Source organism: Elephas maximus, chromosome 27 (assembly GCF_024166365.1).
Source record: "Elephas maximus indicus isolate mEleMax1 chromosome 27, mEleMax1 primary haplotype, whole genome shotgun sequence".
Lineage (NCBI taxonomy): Eukaryota > Metazoa > Chordata > Mammalia > Proboscidea > Elephantidae > Elephas > Elephas maximus.
This window is the reverse complement of record NC_064845.1, coordinates 36,936,021-36,954,149: the sequence shown is the minus strand read 5'-3', so window position 1 is coordinate 36,954,149 and position 18,129 is coordinate 36,936,021. Positions and strand designations below refer to the sequence as shown.

The window sequence follows — 18,129 nt, the reverse complement described above, 5'->3', positions numbered from 1 at the left end:
TTTTATTTTGTTGCTCCATTTCTTAAATTTTTTATTTCTATGTTTTAGAATAAATGGTTATTACCCTCTTGCCAGCTATGGAAATGTAGTTGCGGTAATAATAACATTAAATTTGTACAGCCCTTCAGAGTTCCCACAGCCTTTCACGTCATCTTACTTGATTCTGGGAGATGAGCAGGCCAGGTAAGGTCAAGTTTAGATTTTACGAATGATGTTCAGAGTCAGGAAGGGTGAGAATCCAGCTCGGTCTTAAACATTCTCTAGCAGGAGAGTTTGGCGTTTACTATTTGTAAAGTCGTCAGATTTGGTGCATTATAAAACATAGTCATTAATTGTTGGTAATTAGAAAAATGCAGAGGAGCCCTGAAAAGTTTTATTAGATCAATTACAAAACCTACAAAAATACATACTTGGTCCATAATTTTAATTCATGTTCTCAAAAGCACTTACGTTGTCCCAAAAGTTAATCTTCACCATGTTCCTAATCAAGTTCCCACTGTGCTTTTAAATTCTAGAACTTTAATCTAGAGGAGGGATGATTGGGGGGAATTTATTGATTTCTGACTAGACATCCACAGTGGTTAACAGGTTTATGTATGCATGAAGCTAAATTCTTAAGGTAGAATTCTGTATCCCACATAGCACATGGGTAACTATTTACAAAGGTGACCTGTAATTACAAAGTGCTTTAGTAATATTATGAGAACTTTGATTTGCAGAACTCAAATGCTTTCATAACATTAACTCATTCACTTTCACTGAACAGATAAGGAGAGGTTGGGGGACAAATAGCATCCCTATTTTGTCCGCTGGAGTTGATGAAGTAAAGGGAAAGGAGTGAGGTACTGAAGATAATACAAAGCAAGAGCAGTTGGACTTTCTTTTTAGTTTTGTCATGATTGTTGCATTCACTGTTATGAGAACGTCTCCATTTGGACTAGAAAGTGTAATTTATGATGATGAATCTAATTTTAGGTAGAAATTGTTTCTAGAGCATCAAGGTATGGATATGTCAAAGAATACTGGAAGGCTTGTACTATTAATCTGCATCGTTTTTAATCTTGCAGATTCTGATATTTTCATTTTTTATGGCGCTAAGGATAAGCTTTTTGTTGTAAGTGAAGCATTATAGTAATTTGACAGTTCTGGCGTAGGTCCCCTTTCCTGCATCCAGACTGCCCTTGGACTGAAATCGATCCTCTAAATATGAAGTCTATGCCAAGAGATACAACTGATGTGGGGAAAACGGGACTTTTTAAAACCAAGTCTGACGTCACACATTCGTGTTCTAACCATCTGTACCTTTTATTAACCAGGGGCTGGTGCCGCCTGGGAGAGACACAAGCGCACAACAGTCTTCTCCCACACAATCCTGGAATGGGAACAGTGTGCAGCTGCCTAAGAAAGAGAAGCAGTTTCAGAGCTGTAGGATGGCCTGGAGGGGCGGGGGGTTGGGGAGTGTCTGTGTGTGTGGCAGGGTTAGGGAGTTATTCCTCTTCTCCTCCATCCAAGGACGATACTTATTAGAAATTTTGCACATCGTTTTTTATATTTAATTGATTTTTCTCGCGTGGGAGACAGAATCCTTCAGGTGCATAAGAAGAAGGGGAGAAAAAAGAAAAAAAGCAAGCCTGGCAGGGGGGCTTTCCGAGAGGGGGTCAACAGCCTTGCTTAGGATTGGGACTGCAGGCAAAAAAAAACTCAGGCGTCCACAACCTGTTTGGCTGCAAATACGCCTCCCTTCCTTCTGGAGAGCCAGCACCGTCCCTCTCCCCCTGGATTGCAGCCTCCAGGCGTTACCTCACACCCTTCCAGTGCCTCCACCATCCTCCCCAAATCCCGGACCTTTGGGGTGAGGGGAGAGGGGAGACAGAAGGGTCTCCATTCTACCTCGACATGCAAGTAGCGGCCAGTTCGCCTTCCCCACCTCCCTATGACCTTGGTCACCGCCCAGGTGAGGGCAGCAGCCCCCAAAACCACCTCTCACCCCTGGGCTCCTTCGACCCTCCCCCACCCAAGCCCAGGGGCGCATCCTCACTCTTCCTCCAAATGCGAGTCCAGGTCACCCCCGAACCCAGGCCGCTATGGAGAAGGCAGCAGCCCCCAGGTTCCCACCTCTCACGCCTGCCCATTCCCGCCCGTCGCCCAGCTCCTTCATCCTCCAAAGCTGGAGGCCCATCTACACTCTACGTCCACGTGTGAATCGCAGGCCGTTACCCCCACCCCCTGTCCCCTTCAGCCCCGGGCTCCGCCCACCGCACTAGGCCGCGCGCCCAGGAGCCCGTACACCTGGCCGTCCCACCCGCGGCTCCGCCACGTTCCCGACTCCCCCGCCCAGGGCAGCCGCAGCTCCGCGCCCACCCCTCGCGGCTTCCTCCTCCCCGCCCTCTCCCCCTCCGGCAAGTGGGGGGGGCACCAGCGAGCGCAATGGCGTAGCCAATGGGCGCTCAGCTTACTCTGGCCTCTCCCCCGGGCGGCGGCCAATCGCGGCGGGCGGTGGTGGCAATATTGGGGAGTGGAGTTTGGAGCCGCTGCTGCCGCGGGCTGGAACGGCGCTGCCGCGGGGGCTGCCAGGGTATTTCGGGAAGGGGGCGTGAGGGGGAGGAGGCGGCAGGGGCTGTGGCGGCCGCTCGGGCAGCGTGTGGAGGCGGCCGAGAAAAAGAGAAAGAAAGGAAGGAAGAGGGCGTGGAGTCCTTAGAAGGAGGAGGCGGGACCGGCCGGGCTCCTCACCTCTCGGTGGCGGCGGGCGGCCCGGGAGGCGGTGCCGCCCCCTGCCCGCGGACTCCTCAGCTCAGCCGGCCGCCGACCCGCCGGCCCCTGGCAGCTGCTGAGGCCACCGGCGTGGCAGCGGCGGGCCGGGGCGTCGGCGGAGGCTCGAGTTGGCGCGGAGGCGACCGCCATGGCGTTCCTCAGACTCCGCGACCAGGTGGGTGAGGGGCGACGGAGGGGCAGCGCTCCGACTGAGGAGGAAGGGAGGTAGGGCGGGCCGGCGACGTGGGCCGCCTGGACGCCTGCCCGGCGGGGTGGGTGCGCGGGAGGCAGGGGTCCCGCCTCGGGGACAGGCGTCTGCACTCTCCGTCCGCGTGTGAATCGCTAGTGGTTACCCCGACCCGGTCTCCTTCAGTCCCGGGCTCCGCCCACCGCGCTGGGCCGCGCTGTCGGCCTGCGCCTCCTGTCGCCTGCCAGGTGAGGCTCAGGCCTGACAGGTGGCTTCCCGCAGGCGGACGGAGCGGCGCGGGCGGCCGGGACCCAGGGTCACGACCTTGCTTGTTTGCTTCCCCAGATAGTTCCAGGCACTTTTTTTCCTGGTTCAGAGCAGTTGATTCTGCTTAGGGAGTAGTTATTCAACGTGCAGGTTGCCAGACTTAGTTTTTTTTGGTATCTTGTGCACGTTCTTGATTACTTGGCTTGGGAAGAGCTGGTCAGAGATTACTTGAAGTGCCCTAAATACTCGTGACTTTCATGGCCTGAAAAAAATATTTTGTGTGTAGGAAGGAAATCGCAACGGTATCAGAATGATTCGTTCGCCTAAATACATAGGTAAGGAGGCTTTCAGGAGATGCAGGCGCTTGCAAACGTTTGTATCTTTCCTTAAGGGAAAAGGAAACGTGAAATTTACCGAGTCGTAGGAAACTTATTAGTGCTAAGAACTTATTTTTGCATTCCTCCCTTCCTTTTGTGAACAGAAGGTAATTGGACAGATTTGAAGGAAGAGTTACTCGCATGCATTGGGAAATTATTCCCTAAATCAGTACCTGTTTTGCAAAATAATGGGGGAGAACTTGAGATGTGCTTTTTAATATTGTTTCTTAGTGAGTATTGTGCCTTGCGTTCTGAATCTAAGTAGTATTATGAATTCTCATTTCGTAAGTGAATTTTATGTTTAGGCTGGTGTTGAAGGTGTGTATCATTTGGTAGCAGAAGGGGTCTACTTGGTGTTGACATCATCTCAGGACATGATACTTTGAAAAACTATTCAGTCAAGTTTATGCCTTTCATTTCAAATTGTAGGACTGCGCTGTCCAGTATAGCCACTAGCCGGAAAAAACAAAAACAAAAAACCTGTTGCCCTGGAGTCCATTCCGACTCATAGTGATCCTATAGGACAGAATAGAACTGCCCCCATAAGGTTTCCACGGAGCGGCTAGTGAATTTGAACTGCCGACCTTTTGGTAAGTATTGTAGCTCTTAACCACTGTGTCACCAGCCACTAGTCACCTGTGGCAATTAACATTTAAGTTAATTAAAATTAAATCAATTTCAAAAGTGACTTCCTCAGTCCTGCTAACCACATTTCAAGTGATCAGTAGCTACATGTGACTGTTAACTATCCTACTGGACAGCACAGATAATAGAAGATTTCTGTCATCAGACAAAGTTTTATTGAACAACACTGTTAAAGAATAACAAGCAAAGCACAGTTGAAATAAAACAAATTGGTTTCTCTTTGGAAACTGATTCGTGTACAGTTATCTCACATTATACTCCAAGGGGTGCGAAACTCAAGATCTAGATTTTCCTCAAATTTTTACCATTCTAAATAACTTTGTGTTCCCATAAGTAAAGGCTGAGGTAATGATTGTTAGCTTTCTTGAGTTTCTAATCCTGTACTTTTGGGAAAGTTATTTTTATGATTTAAATTATGTGTTAGGGATTTGGTGAACTTTTAGGAGAGCACACTATTTTATTCACTGTCAGGTTTAAACAGAAAGAGGATTGTGTTTTCAGTTGGTCATAAAATCCAGTTGCCCCTTTGTGTATGGTATTTAGGAATTGCACTCATGAAGTTACTGTGATGCTACTCCAGTTTTATATAATATCTAGTAATACTAAGTGGTAAAGTTGATCTATTTAAACATCACCTGTAAACTTGAGGGTACTTGGATAAGTTAATAAAATGGCCTGGCTCAGAGCAGGTAGAAGAGCATTGAGGTTTACCTGTAAATCACTAAGCCGTTGGTTGGCTTATCTTGTCTCTGTTTTGGCAGACATTCAGAAACGAGTTTAATTTTTAATTTTGCCTAGTTTGAACGGAATAGCTGTTTCAGAAGTCGTCTTGTATGTTGATACTTTAGAGTTAGAAGTGATGGTAAAAGTGAAATGGAACGTAAATACTATTTGAACTTTCTCATCTACAGAAAAAGCAGCTCAGCTAAGATGAATTACTTTATTTGGAGGAAAGCAGGATGAGATCTGAATAAGTACAGGTGAGTTTTAAAGCTGGAAGGTACTTGACATACATTTAGCTCAAAGAATAACAGGTAAAGCATAAAACGAATTGGCTTCATTTACATTTGAGGCTGGAAGTAGTAGAACCTACTTTTCTAGATCTGTTTCCATATTCATCTTGTATTTTGTTTTCTTCTAGCTTTGTAAAATACAGCCTAATATGTACAAGCTGTAGATGGGTAGTGGTCATTTTTTCATTGTGCGTTTAAGCATCAGGAGACTTAGAGATGGTTTAAATATAAAATCACTGAGCAAATAAAGCAGTTTGTTCAAATACCGAATCAGTAATCTGAATGAGAGAGCTTTCCTTCATCTTATGCCAGTACCTAATTATGTGGGTAAAAAGTTATTTCTTACTACTGTGTATTAATTGGTGAAAATAATTTAAGACTTTTTAAACTAAAATTAATTTCTTATTCTTTGTAGAGTAGAAACATGAACTTTTCCCCAGATTATTTCGCTTTAGTTTACACAGCATGAATCTGTAATAGTTGTAGGGTTTTGTTCAACAGGTGTTGCTGTTGGTATTTTTCTCTTTCAAGTTAATAAAAATGTAATCCTACATGATGGAATTTTAACTTATTAGTGGTTCATAGTACATTCATTATAATAAGAAAGATAGACAATCTTTGTTTAGATCAGGGATCACAAATTCACATGCCTATGGGGACTACAATAGGGAGTGATGTCTGGAGATCACAGCATGTAGGAGCAGGTATGTTACTTGCTGCCATTGTTAACTGTGCAGGTATGCCTAGTGTCTTTAGAACTCCTTTTTTTTTTTTTTTTTAAGGAATTCAGCACTCTGGATTCTTAATACAAAAATACCTTTTTGTAAGAATTTAATGCTATGGCTTTAAAAAGGGGCTTGTAGGGAGCTAGCTTGCAACCTGTAGTTTTAATCAGCTTGAGAAAACAAAGTACTAAGTAAGATTCCTATTGAAAAGTTTTCTTCAAGGTAAAATGACCAAATTGATCATTGGTCATAAACTTTAAAAAATTGAAGTATAATTTAGGTCACATATATTGAAAGCTATATATATTGACTCGTGGTTACCCCATGTATACAGAGTAGAACTGTGCTCCATAGGGTTTTCAAGGCTCTGACCTTTCAGAAGCAGCTTGCCAGGCCTATCTTCTTAGGCTCCTTTCAGTGGGTATGGACCACCAACTTTTGGCTAGTAGTTGAGGGCTTAAATATTTGCGCCACCCAAAACTGTGAGATGTAATTTATATAACGTGAAACTCACCCTTTTAAAGTGTACAGTTCAGCGATTTTAAGTATATTCACAAAGTTGTGCGGTTATTACCACTGTCTAATTTCAGGTCATTTTCATTACTCTGAAAAGTAACCCCATATCCCATTAGCAGTCACTCCCTATTTGTTCCTCCCTTCAGCCTCTGGCAATCACTAATCTGCTATCTGTCTCTATGGATTTACTTATTCTGATTATTTCATATAAACAAAGTAGTATAATATGTGGTTCTTTCTGTCTGACTTCCTTCATTTAACATACTATTTTTAAGGTTCACGTATGTCGTAGTATCAGTCAGTTGGTTGTAAACTTTTATATTATGTTTCCATTGCCATCGAGTCAATTCCAACTCATAGTGACCCTATAGGACAGACTAGAACTTCCCCATAGGGTTTCCAAGGACTGGCCGGTGGATTCAAACTGCTCACCTTTTGGTGAGCAGCCTCTGTAGCTCCATGTCATGTTTAAAACCAAACCCAGTGCTGTCGAGTCGATTGTGACTCATAGCGACCCTATAGGACAGAGTAGAGCTGCCCCATAGAGTTCCCAAGGAGCGCCAGGCAGATTCGAACTGCTGAGCCTTTGGTTAGCAGTCGTAGCACTTATCACTACGCCACCAGGGTTTCCATATCATGTTTAGGGGTTCCTAAAAAAGTTCCTATATTTGTATGCTATTTCACTGCTTCCTGTAGTGTTTGTTGATGTTGTTGTAAGGTGCTGTCAGATCAGTTCTGACTCATAGTAACCCTACGTACAACAGAACGAAACATGTCTGGGCCTGCGCCATCCTCATGATGGTTGTTATCCTTGAGCCCATTCTTGCAGCCACTGTGTCAGTCCATCTCATTAAGGGTCTTCTTTTTTCCTGGTCCTCCCCTTCACCCTGGCAAACAGGTTTCATGTCAGCTTCCAGACTAAAACAGACTAGGAAGAAGGACCTGGCAGTCTACTTCTGAAAAGAATTAGCCAGTGAAAACCTTATGAATAGCAGCAGAACATTGTCTAATATAGTGCTGGAAGATGAGCCCCCCAGGTTGGAAGGCACTGAAAAGATGACTAGGGAAGAGCTGCCTCCTCAAAGTAGAGTGCACCTTAATAATGTGGATGGAGTCAAGCTTTCAGAACCTTCATTTCCTGATGTAGCACGATGTCTTACATACTTTGGACATGTTATCAGGAGGGACCAGTCCCTGGAGAAGGACATGATGCTTGGTAAAGAGAGGGTCAGCAAAAAAGAGGAAGACCCTCAATGAGATGGATTGACACAGTGGCTGCAGCAATGGGCTCGAGCATAACAATGGTTGTGAGGATGGTGCAGACCGGGCAGTGTTTTGTTTTGTAGTACATAGGGTCACTGTGAGTCAGAGCCAACTTCACGGCACCTAACGACAACAATCTCTTTATCAAGCCTGATGTCCTTTTTCAGGGACTGGTCTCTCCTGATAACTTGTTCAAAATATGTGAGATGAAGTCTCATCATCCTCCCTTCTAAGATGCATTCTGGCTGTACTTCTTCTAAGATGAATTTGTTCATTCTTTTGGCAGTCCACGGTATAGTCAACATTCTTTGCCAACACCACAACTCAAAGGCATATATATACACATAAAATGTATGTATTGCATATATAATTTGGGATGTTGTTATGTATGTTTTCTGAATCTGTTTTATAACTGGGGCTCCCTTCTGGGTTAGTGGTCATTAGGTGAGAATTCTTGATATGTTGAAGGTTTTTATGAACAAGCTTTTTAGTTATCTAGTGCTCCGTAAGTGGGTGGTACCATAAGTGGATGGCTTTAACAGGCAGAAATTTATTCTGTCAGAGTTTATGAGGCTAGAAGTCTGAATTCAGGGCTCCAGCTCCAAGGGAAGGTTTTCTCTTTTTATCAGCTCTGGGGAAAGATCCTTGTCATCAATCTCCCCCTGGTCTAGGACCTTCTCAGTGCAGGGAACCTGGATCCAAAGGATGCACGCTTTCCTGTCTCTTCTTTTGGCGATAATGAGGTCTGTCTCCTCTCTGCTCCCATCTCTCTTTTATATCTCAAAAGAGGCAACCCAATTCTGTAGATCGTGTCCTGCCTCATTAATATTATGTTGTTGTTTTTGTTGTTAGGTGCCGTCGAGTCGGTTCCAACTCATAGCGACCCTGTGCACAACAGAGCGAAACACTGCCCGGTCCTGCGCCATCCTTACAATCGTTGTTATGCTTGAGCTCATTGTTGCAACCACTGTGTCAGTCCGCCTCGTTGAGGGTCTTCCTCTTGTCCGCTGACCCTGTACTCTGCCAAGCATGATGTCCTTCTCCAGGGACTGATCCCTCCTGACAACATGTCCAAAGTGTGTAAGATGCAGTCTCACCATCCTTACTTCTAATCAGCATTCTGGTTGTACTTCTTCTAAGACAGATTTGTTCATTCTTTTGGCAGTCCATGGTATATTCAATATTCTTTGCCAACACCACAGTTCAAAGGCGTCAGCTCTTCTTCGGTCTTCCTTATTCATTGTCCAGCTTTCACGTGCATATGATGCGATTGAAAATACCATGGCTTGGGTCAGGTGCACCTGAGTCTTCAGGGTGACATCTTTGCTCTTCAACACTTTGAAGACGTCCTTTGCAGCAGATTTGCCCAATGCAGTGTGTCTTTTGATTTCTTGACTGCTCCTTCCATGGCTGTTGATTATGGAACCAAGTAAAATGAAATCCTTGACAGCTTCAGTCTTTTCTCCTTTTATCATGATGTTGCTCATTGGTCTAGTTGTAAGGATTTTTGTTTTCTTTATGTTGATGTATAATCCATACTGAAGGCTGTGGTCTTTGATCTTCATTAGTAAGTGCTTCAAGTGCTCTTCACTTTCAGCAAGCAAGGTTGTGGCATCTGCATAACGCAGGTTGTTAATGAGTCTTCCTCCAATCCTGATGCCCCATTCTTCTTCATATAGTCCAGCTTCTCGGATTATTTGTTCAGCATACAGATTGAATAGGTATGGTGAAAGAATACAACCCTGACGCACACCTTTCGTGACTTTAAACCAATCAGTATCCCCTTGTTCTGTCCGAACAACTGCCTCTTGATCTATGTAAAGGTTCCTCATGAGCACAATTAAGTGTTCTGGAATTCCCATTCTTCGCAGTGTTATCCATAGTTTGTTATGATCCACACAGTCAAATGCCTTTGCATAGTCAATAAAACACAGGTAAGCATCCTTCTGGTATTCTCTGCTTTCAGCCAGGATCCATCTGACATATCATAGCAGTTAGGATTTACGACACATAGGATAATCACATCAGATCACAAAATGGTGGGCAATCACACGGTACTGGGAATCATGGCTTACCCAAGTTGACACACATTTTACGGGGACACATTTCAATCCATAATAGTAGGGTTGGCATATCTCAGTGAGTAGAGAGAATAACTTCACTACTATTTTAGTAAGTTCACGGTTGATCTAGTACCCACTAAGGGGGTAGAACATTGTACTTTGAACTTTGTTTATGGAGGCACAGGGGAAGATGATCCTTGAAAAATCTTGTAATTTGGGGTACAGAATGCATGAAGTGTCTGAAGAACACTGAGGCCCAGATATTGAGGTACTTTATATCAAGGGTACTCCTTTTCTGCTGGTGACTGTGGGACACCCAAGAGCACATTAGGTACTGTGTCTGCCCTGAAGGATCTTATTGGCTATGAGAGGAGAAAAGATACAAATAAATACAGAGTGTGTGAGATACTTCACATGAAAAGCGTTGTGGAGGTCGAAGACAAACATAAAAAGCATATTATTTGAAAATATAATGAACAAGTGTATTTTATGTTTCCTAACTTTTTGTATAATACAAGGAAACCCTGGTGCTATAGTGGTTAAGGGCTATGGCTGCCAACCAAAAGTTTGGAAGTTCTAATCTACCAGGTGCTCCTTGGAAACCCTATTGGGCAGTTCTACTCTGTCCTATAGGGTCACCATGAGTCAGAAATCGACACGACGGCAACAAGGGTTTTGGTATAATACAAGGTAGAACATGGTGAACTCTATAAGAGATGTAGGTAACTTGTCTCAGAATTCAGAAAGGAGCAGATGATCTGATCATGGACAGAGGGACACCGTCCCGGCAGGGGAGGTTTTTTAGGTTTACCTGGAAGTATTTGTAAAAAGCAGACAGTTGTGCATGAAAGCAAAAAGAGGGAACCATAAGGTCAAGCCAGAAAGAGGATGGTGTGCCTGTGTTGGAATAGTAAAGAGAGAGAGAGTGCCATGATTGGTGCAAGTAGTTGAAAAACAACGAGAGATAAATTACCTAGGTTAACTGTGACTACATTATGAAGTACTTTAAATATCAGGCTAAGAAGTTTGGATTTGATTGGTAGGCAATGAGAAGTCATTATAGCTGTGCTTTCTTAGAGTCTGTGAAGGACTTGGAGAGAAATGTGAGTATATGTACTTACTCAAGAGGGCCCATAACTTTTTTTAGATTCTCAGAGGGGCCTATGACCCCTGAAAGTTAAATTACCACTGTATTACAGGTTTTAGAAGAGTAGATTACAACAGACAGATAAACACCCAAGGCCAGTTGGGTGGCTATTGCTGTAAATCAGATTGTATGTAATCTGTTTGAGTATAAACTGAGGACATTAAGTACTAACCAAAGTTTGAACGGAAGTGAGTATATGTTTAAAGGTCCCACATAGCCATATTAATGGCTCACTTGTAAGTACAATTGAGAGTGACTGTCATATATTTTGGAAACCCTGGTGGCGTAGTAGTTAAGTGCTATGGCTGCTAACCAAAGGGTTGGCAGTTCGAATCCACCAGGTGCTCCTTGGGAACTCTATAGTGCAGTTCTGCTCTGTCCTATAGGGCTGCTATGAGTCGGAATTGACTCGATGGCACAGGGTTTGGTTTGGTTTTTTTTTTTAATTGTATATTTTTGTTGTCGTTGTTATTTAGTCCCAGCAGGATAAATTAAACTTTATGAAAATGCAGTCAAACATTGATTAAGGCAGTAAAAAAGAATCAGATAATCCAGGTGTTTAGATTTGGGTTGTGTTAGGTTTTTCAGCATTTTATCTTGTTATTTGGTTTTTATTATTCTAGTCTAACATAAAATTGATATTTTGTGAATGTACTCTGGGGTGAAGTGACCTTGGAAAAATGCTGTGTGTCTGGACAGAGTAGTTCGGGATGAAGTCGTTTTGTTTTGGATAATGTTCCTGGTAGACGGCCACATGAAATCAAATCACTCACACAGTAATACTTCTGATTGAGAACAAAATTTAATGAAATCTCCGGTTATTAGTATGTTGTGTACAAATATAAAGTTAGAATGATTACAATTATCCTATGCTTTTTAGTTTTTATTTCCACCATTCCCCATTCTTATTTATATGATAACTATCCTCCTTATTTGAAGCTCATTAAAAAAAAAAAAAGAAAAAATTACTAACATTCTTCTCTGTATTTTCTGATTGGCATAGAAAACAGTCTGGATGCAGTTATTACTTCACAGCTTTAGGGAAAAGGCCACTTAATTTATTAGTTTATTATCAGCTTAAAAGTCAATCTTTTGTACTTGTAAGGGTTTAAGGCCACAGATAACATTAAAACATGCAGCATAGGATAATTAAAATACTTAAAAAGTAAAATCAGGTAAGAAATATTTGTTCTAAAACTTAGAATGAGAGTTATTACAATTGAGCGCTACATTTAACTTCATTTCCTGTTATCTAAGGTATAAAAAAGAGAGATTGATTTTATATTTTATAGTATAAAATATAAATAATTTTTTTTGTATATTTTATATTTTTTTAATATATTTTATAGTAGGGAGCACAAATTACTTTGGAGAGGTAGCCTTTTCCCTTGCATCAGTTTCTGGATTGAAAAATTTGATCACTTTTTCTTTTTTAGGTAGCTTTATTGAGATATAGTCACCTACCATATCATTTACCAATTTAAATTATACAGTTCAGTTCACAGAACTGAACAAGTATCATTACGATCAATTTTAGAACATTTTTCTCATACCAAAAAGAAACCCCTCACCTCTAAGCTGTCACTCCCTAAATGCGTATCCTCTCCAGCTGTAGATGACCACTGAACTGTTTTTGTCTGTGTAGATTAGCCTTTTCTGGATATTTTGTATAAATGGGATTAAATAACATATGTCCTTTGTGATTGTCTTCTTATCTTTGGAGATGTATCTATTAAGATCCTTTTTTCCTTTTTTAATTGGGTTATTCGTCTTTTTATTATTGAATTGTAGGAGTTGTTTATATATTCTAGATAGAAGTCCATTATCAGATACAACATTTATCAGATTTTTCTACCAGTCTGTAACCTGTCTTTTTGCTTTTGTGATGGTGTCCTTTGAAGCATAAAAGTATTTAATTTTGATGAAGCCCAATTTATTTTTTCTTTGGTTACTTGTTCGTTTGTTGTCACATCTAAGAAATATTTGCCTAACTCAAAGTCATGAAGAGTGTAGTGGGTTGAACACTGGTCTTGAAAAAGACATGTCCAAGTCCATACCTGAGGATCCTGTAAATGTGATCTTACCTGGACAGAGGGTCTTTGTAGATGTAATTAAGGTAATGATCTCGAGATGAGGTCACCCTGATTAGCGTGGGCTCCAAATCCAGTGGAATGTCCTTGTAAGAGATAGAAAAGGAGAAGACTGAGAGACCTAGAAACATATGGGAGAAGGCAATGTGAAGATGGAGGCAGAGATTGAAATCACGTACCCTCAAGCCAAGGACGACTGGAGCCTGAGATGCTGAAAGAGGCAAGAAAGAAGTCTCCCCTAAAACCTTTGGAGGGAGGGCAGCTGTGTAGACACCTTGATTTTAGACTTCTGGCCTCAGCTGTGAGAAAATAAATTTTTGTTGTAAGCTACCAAGTTGTCATTTGTTATGGCAGTCCTAGGAAACTAGTACAAAGAGTTGTATAGTTACAGCTCTTACGTTTTGGTCTGTGATCCATTTTGAGTAAGTTTTGCATATGCTATGAGGTAGGAGTTTAACTTCATTTTTTTGTGTGTCTAGACTATTCTTTTCCCATTAAATTGTCTTGGTATCCTTGTCAAAAATCAACTGACTGTAAATGTGAGGATTTATTTCTGGCCTCTCAATTCTGTTCCGGTGGGCTATATCAGTACCATACTGTCTTAATTGTAGCTTTGTAGTAAGTTTGGAACTGAAAAGCATGAGTCCCCCAACTTTATTCTTCTTCTTCAAGATTACTTTGGCTTTCCTGGGTTACTTGCATTTCCACATAACTTTTAAGATCAACTTGTTAATTTCTGCCAAAAAGGCTGTTGGACTTTAATGGGAATTATATCGAATCTGTGGATCAGTTTGAGGAATACTGCCTTCTTAGCAATATTGTCTTTCAGCCCATGAACATGGGATGTCCTTCCATTTATTTAGTTTTTTTTTTTTATTTCTTTCAATGATGTTGTTTCCAGAGTACAAGTTTCTTAATTTTATTTTCAGATTGTTTATTGTGTATAGAAATACAGTTGTCTTTTGTATATTGCTCTTGTACCCTGCAACTTTGTTGAACTTGTTTATTAGTACTAATAGTTTTGAATGGATTCCTGAGCATTTTCTGTATATGAGATCATGTCACCTGTGAATAGAGAGAGTTTTACTTCTCTCCAGCCTAGCCTTTTATCTCTTCCTGTTGATGAATTGACCTGAGCAGAATCTCTAGGACAGTGTCGAATAGAAGTGGTGAGAGTAGACATCCTTATCTTGTTCCTGATCTTCTGGGGAAAGCATTCAGTCTTTTATTTTAAGTATGATGCTAGCTGTGAGTTTTTCATAGATGGCCTTTATCAGTTTCAGGAAGTTCCCTTCTATCTCTAGTTCGTTGACTGGTAGCTTCTTATACATGGATAAGAAGTTCCCACCTTGGGTCCATGATATAGCCATATAACTAGAAGGAAAGATCCCCTGGCTTTAGCCAAGGTCGTATATTGTCGGAACTTGTCCATTCTCAAGATTTCTAAATATTGCTTTTTTATTAGTGATTGTCAAATTTGTGATTCTGGTTTTGAATTTTCACCTAAGTTCTAATCTCTCTGACATTTGCTTATTTGATGATTCCAGTTAGCTACCAGTCTGCCATTCCAAATTCAGCACGACTTTATTCATGCATTCATTTGATTGATTCATTTACTGTACATTGAGTGCTATTCCAGACTCCAAAGGATACGAGAATATGTTTGGAGAAATGTCTGGGGTAAGAATGGCTCCAACACAGAGGACCCGGCGTGTCAACAGAGGACCCTCTTGGAGATATGCAGGGGCCGTATCACGAAGATCCTGTGAGCTAAGTTCTAAGGAGTTAGAACTTTATTCTGAAAGTAGTAGTGAGCCACTGAAAGATCTGAAGCAGGAAATCAGTGTCAGATGTGAATCTTGAACAAATCGTGAGGAAGGAGAGCTAGTGTAAAATATATAGATTGATGTTGAAAATGAAGCTGGAGGTTGGGGAACTGGTAGTTCTATCATTTGAAAAGAAAAGAAAGCCTGAAATAAGACAGTGGCAGTGGAGCTCTGGTGGCACAGTGACTAAGAGCTACAGTGAGCTGTGGCTCCTAACCAAAAGGTTGGCAGTTCAAATCCACCAGCCACTCCTTGGAAACACTGTGGGGAAGCTCTGCTGTGTCCTATAATTAACTTGGTGACAGTGTTGGTTTTTTGTTTTTTAAGTGGGGATAGATGGTAGATTTTTAGGAAGTCAAAAATGGATAGTACTTGGTAACTGGATTATAGAGGCTGAAGGAGCAGGACAGTACCTCCATGATTCCTATGGTTTTAACTAGGCGGCCTAGGTGGTTAGGGAACAAACAGAGGGAACTGGTTTGGCAGGAAGATGAATTCATATTTGGATATGTTGGGATGCTAGCAGGACATCTACATTGGAGAAGTGTTATAGTTGTTAGTTGCCATCAAGTTGATTCCGACTCATGGCGACTCCATGTGTGCAAAGTAGAACTGGGTTTTCAAGGCTGTCATCCTTCATAAGCCAGTCATCAGGCCTGTCATCCAAGGCACATCTGGGTGAGTTCAAACTGTCAACCTTTCGGTTAGTATTCGAGTGTTTTCAGCGTCTGCACCACCTTGGAAATCCTAGGTGGTTAAATGTGAGGCTGGATTCAGAAAAAAATGTTTTAGGTGATAATTAACGTGAATGAGGTCACTCAAGGAATGAGCAGAGCTCGCGGTCAGTGAGAGTATAATGGAGACTATAGGATGAATAGAGAAAAGGAAACCTGAAATTAAGCTACAAGAGGTAGGAAGAAAGCTACGAGAGGCTGCTGTTACAGGCCAAAGTAGGGAAGAATTAGCTCAATTTTTCGTTATCCTTTAGTTTTCCTTTTATCCAGTACATTGTTTTAAACTTTAACATGAAAATTTTTTGTTTTGCTTTTCCCATTTGCCTCATGGTCTTTACTACCTAAGCCAGTGTTTCCTAACTTGGACATACATCACAGTCAGTTGGCGAGATTAAATGCAGGTTCTTTGGGTCCTGGTAGACCTGCTGAATGAGAATCACCTGGGATAATACCTTAGAATCTGTATTTTTTAAAAACTTCTGTGATAAAGACTTGCTCTTTACCAAGCTTGTTTCTTTTTATCCCTGATGCCAGCTAACCTATATTTACTAGTCCCTTTGCTGTTGGGGATGGCCATATGATTGAGATCTTTCCATAGGAAATTAAGCAGAAGTGTTGAGTGTCACTTTATCCACCGCAAATACGAAGCCCCCTCGATCGATCCTCTCTCTTCCCCACCTGCTGTCTGGCAGTTGTAGGTATGACAGAGCAACATTGGAAACGAGGGGTCAAATAGAGCTGAGCATCTGTCAGCCTGGGTCGTCTCCACCCTCCTCAAACTGATCATTAACACTGATTTTGGTCTTTCTGTATGCAGGGATTAAAAATAAACTATTGTGTTATGCCACAGTTTTGGAATTTACGTATTATACCATCCATTGTTACATTAGCCAGTATGGTTTCTTAGATTACTATTAAAGGATCAGAGTTTGGGAACCATGGCCCTTTGTCTATGCCATTTGTATTTTTAAACTCATTTATATGGTAGTCTTCAGTTTCAAACAACGTATTGCATTAGGCAAATCTGCTGCAAAGACCTCTTTAAATTATTAAAAAACAAAGATGTCACTTTGGGGACTAAGGTGCATCTGACCTAAGCCATGGTATTTTCAGTTGCCTCATATACATGTGAAAACTGGACAATGAATAAGGAAGGCTGAGAAAGAATTGATGCCTTTGAAGTACGGTGTTGACGAAGAATATTTAATATACCGTGAACTGACAGAAGAGCAGACAAATATGTCTTGGAAGAAGTAGCAGCCAGAATGCTCCCTAGAAGCGAGGATGGTGAGATCGTGTACTTCTGGCATGTTATCAGGAAGGACCAGTCCCTAGAGAAGGATATCATGCTTGGTAAAGTAGAGTGTCAGCAAAAAAGAAGACCCTCAACAAGATTGATAGACACAGTGGCTACAACAGTGGGCTTAAACATAGCAAGGATTGTGAGGATGGCGCGGTTACTGGGCAGTATTTCATTCTATTGTACATAGGGTCGCTGTGAGTTGGAACTAACTCGATGGCACCTGACGACAATAGTCTTCAGTTGTTGACTTACAGGGACTGTAGGTAAATATTGTGTTTTTTTTTTTCTGTAATAATTTTAATGGAAATGGTTTTGTTAACATCCTGATAATTTTATTAAATGACAAACATTTGCATGCTTACTGCCTCCTGGTCTTTGATGCTGGAGATACATCTATATATAAAACAAAGGGTCTGCCTTCTGGTATGGAATAAGGTGGACTCAGATAAGGGCAAGTGTCTTACCTGTACTTTGGAGCGCCAAGGGAGAAGTGGCTAATTGAACCCAAGGTGGAGTGGGTGGAGTCCTTCTCGATGTTTATATCCCTTTTGTAATATTGTTCTCTTTTGTACTCGTTGGACAGGAGTCATACATAACCTCTTTAAAATATCCCTTTAAACGAAAGAAACCAAACCTGCTTCCATTGAATCGATTCCAACTCCTAGTGACCTTATAGGACAGAGTTTCCAAGGAGCGCTTGGTGGATTCCCTTTAGAAGATCGAAAACCACAAGGACATGTTTGGTAGATTTGTGTTCCGTGGGGTGTGCCGAACATGTGCCTTTTCTTAATCTCCATCACTAAGAAAATTATTTAAGAGAACTATAAATTTTCATCTTGATGCAGATTATATTGTTAAATGTTGCCTGCAATTAACAAAGAAAAAATGTGAAGAAAACCTTATTGATGATATTTACTCTTTCCCTCTTCCTTTGCAGGGAAATTTTGGATTGGGAATGGTGGAAGTCAGAAAGAACCTACTTTCTTCATAAACATGGTATGCGAAATCTGTGTAAGTTCCATGGGGTAAAATCACATAATTAATCAAACAGGACTTGGAAAGCTCTATCTATCTGTCTTGCCAAACCCATGGCTGTCCAGTTGATTCTGACATGACGACTCCATGTGTGTAGAGTAGAACTGCACCCTGTAGGATTTTCTCGGATATAGTCTTTATGGAAGCAGATCGCCAGGTTTTTCTTCCGTAGTGCCACTGGGTGGGT

The 18,129-nt window shown here is 41.7% G+C and overlaps 2 protein-coding genes across 26 annotated transcripts in view; both read left to right on the top strand.

Annotated features, from left to right (window-relative positions):
* Positions 1-18,129, top strand: part of LOC126068466 (uncharacterized) — a 1,054,989-nt gene that overhangs the window by 700,143 nt on the left and 336,717 nt on the right. For 11 of the 24 annotated variants that reach the window (XR_007515695.1, XR_007515691.1, XR_007515687.1 and 8 more), the window contains exons 1-2: positions 2,420-2,926; positions 17,845-17,918. The exons of 1 other annotated variant lie outside the window; for it this stretch is intronic. Coding sequence is in view for 7 of the 23 variants with exons in the window: in XM_049871012.1 (XP_049726969.1) it covers positions 2,440-2,926; positions 17,845-17,918 (561 nt within the window). In the remaining 16 variants the exon portion in view is untranslated. Of the gene's footprint in view, positions 1-2,419; positions 2,927-4,011; positions 4,173-5,138; positions 5,844-17,844; positions 17,919-18,129 lie in introns of those variants that run through there. 12 more of the 24 variants (XR_007515696.1, XR_007515694.1, XM_049871011.1 and 9 more) reach the window with 4 other exon arrangements.
* Positions 1-18,129, top strand: part of LOC126068451 (ral guanine nucleotide dissociation stimulator-like) — a 480,137-nt gene that overhangs the window by 413,913 nt on the left and 48,095 nt on the right. The window lies entirely within an intron of this gene.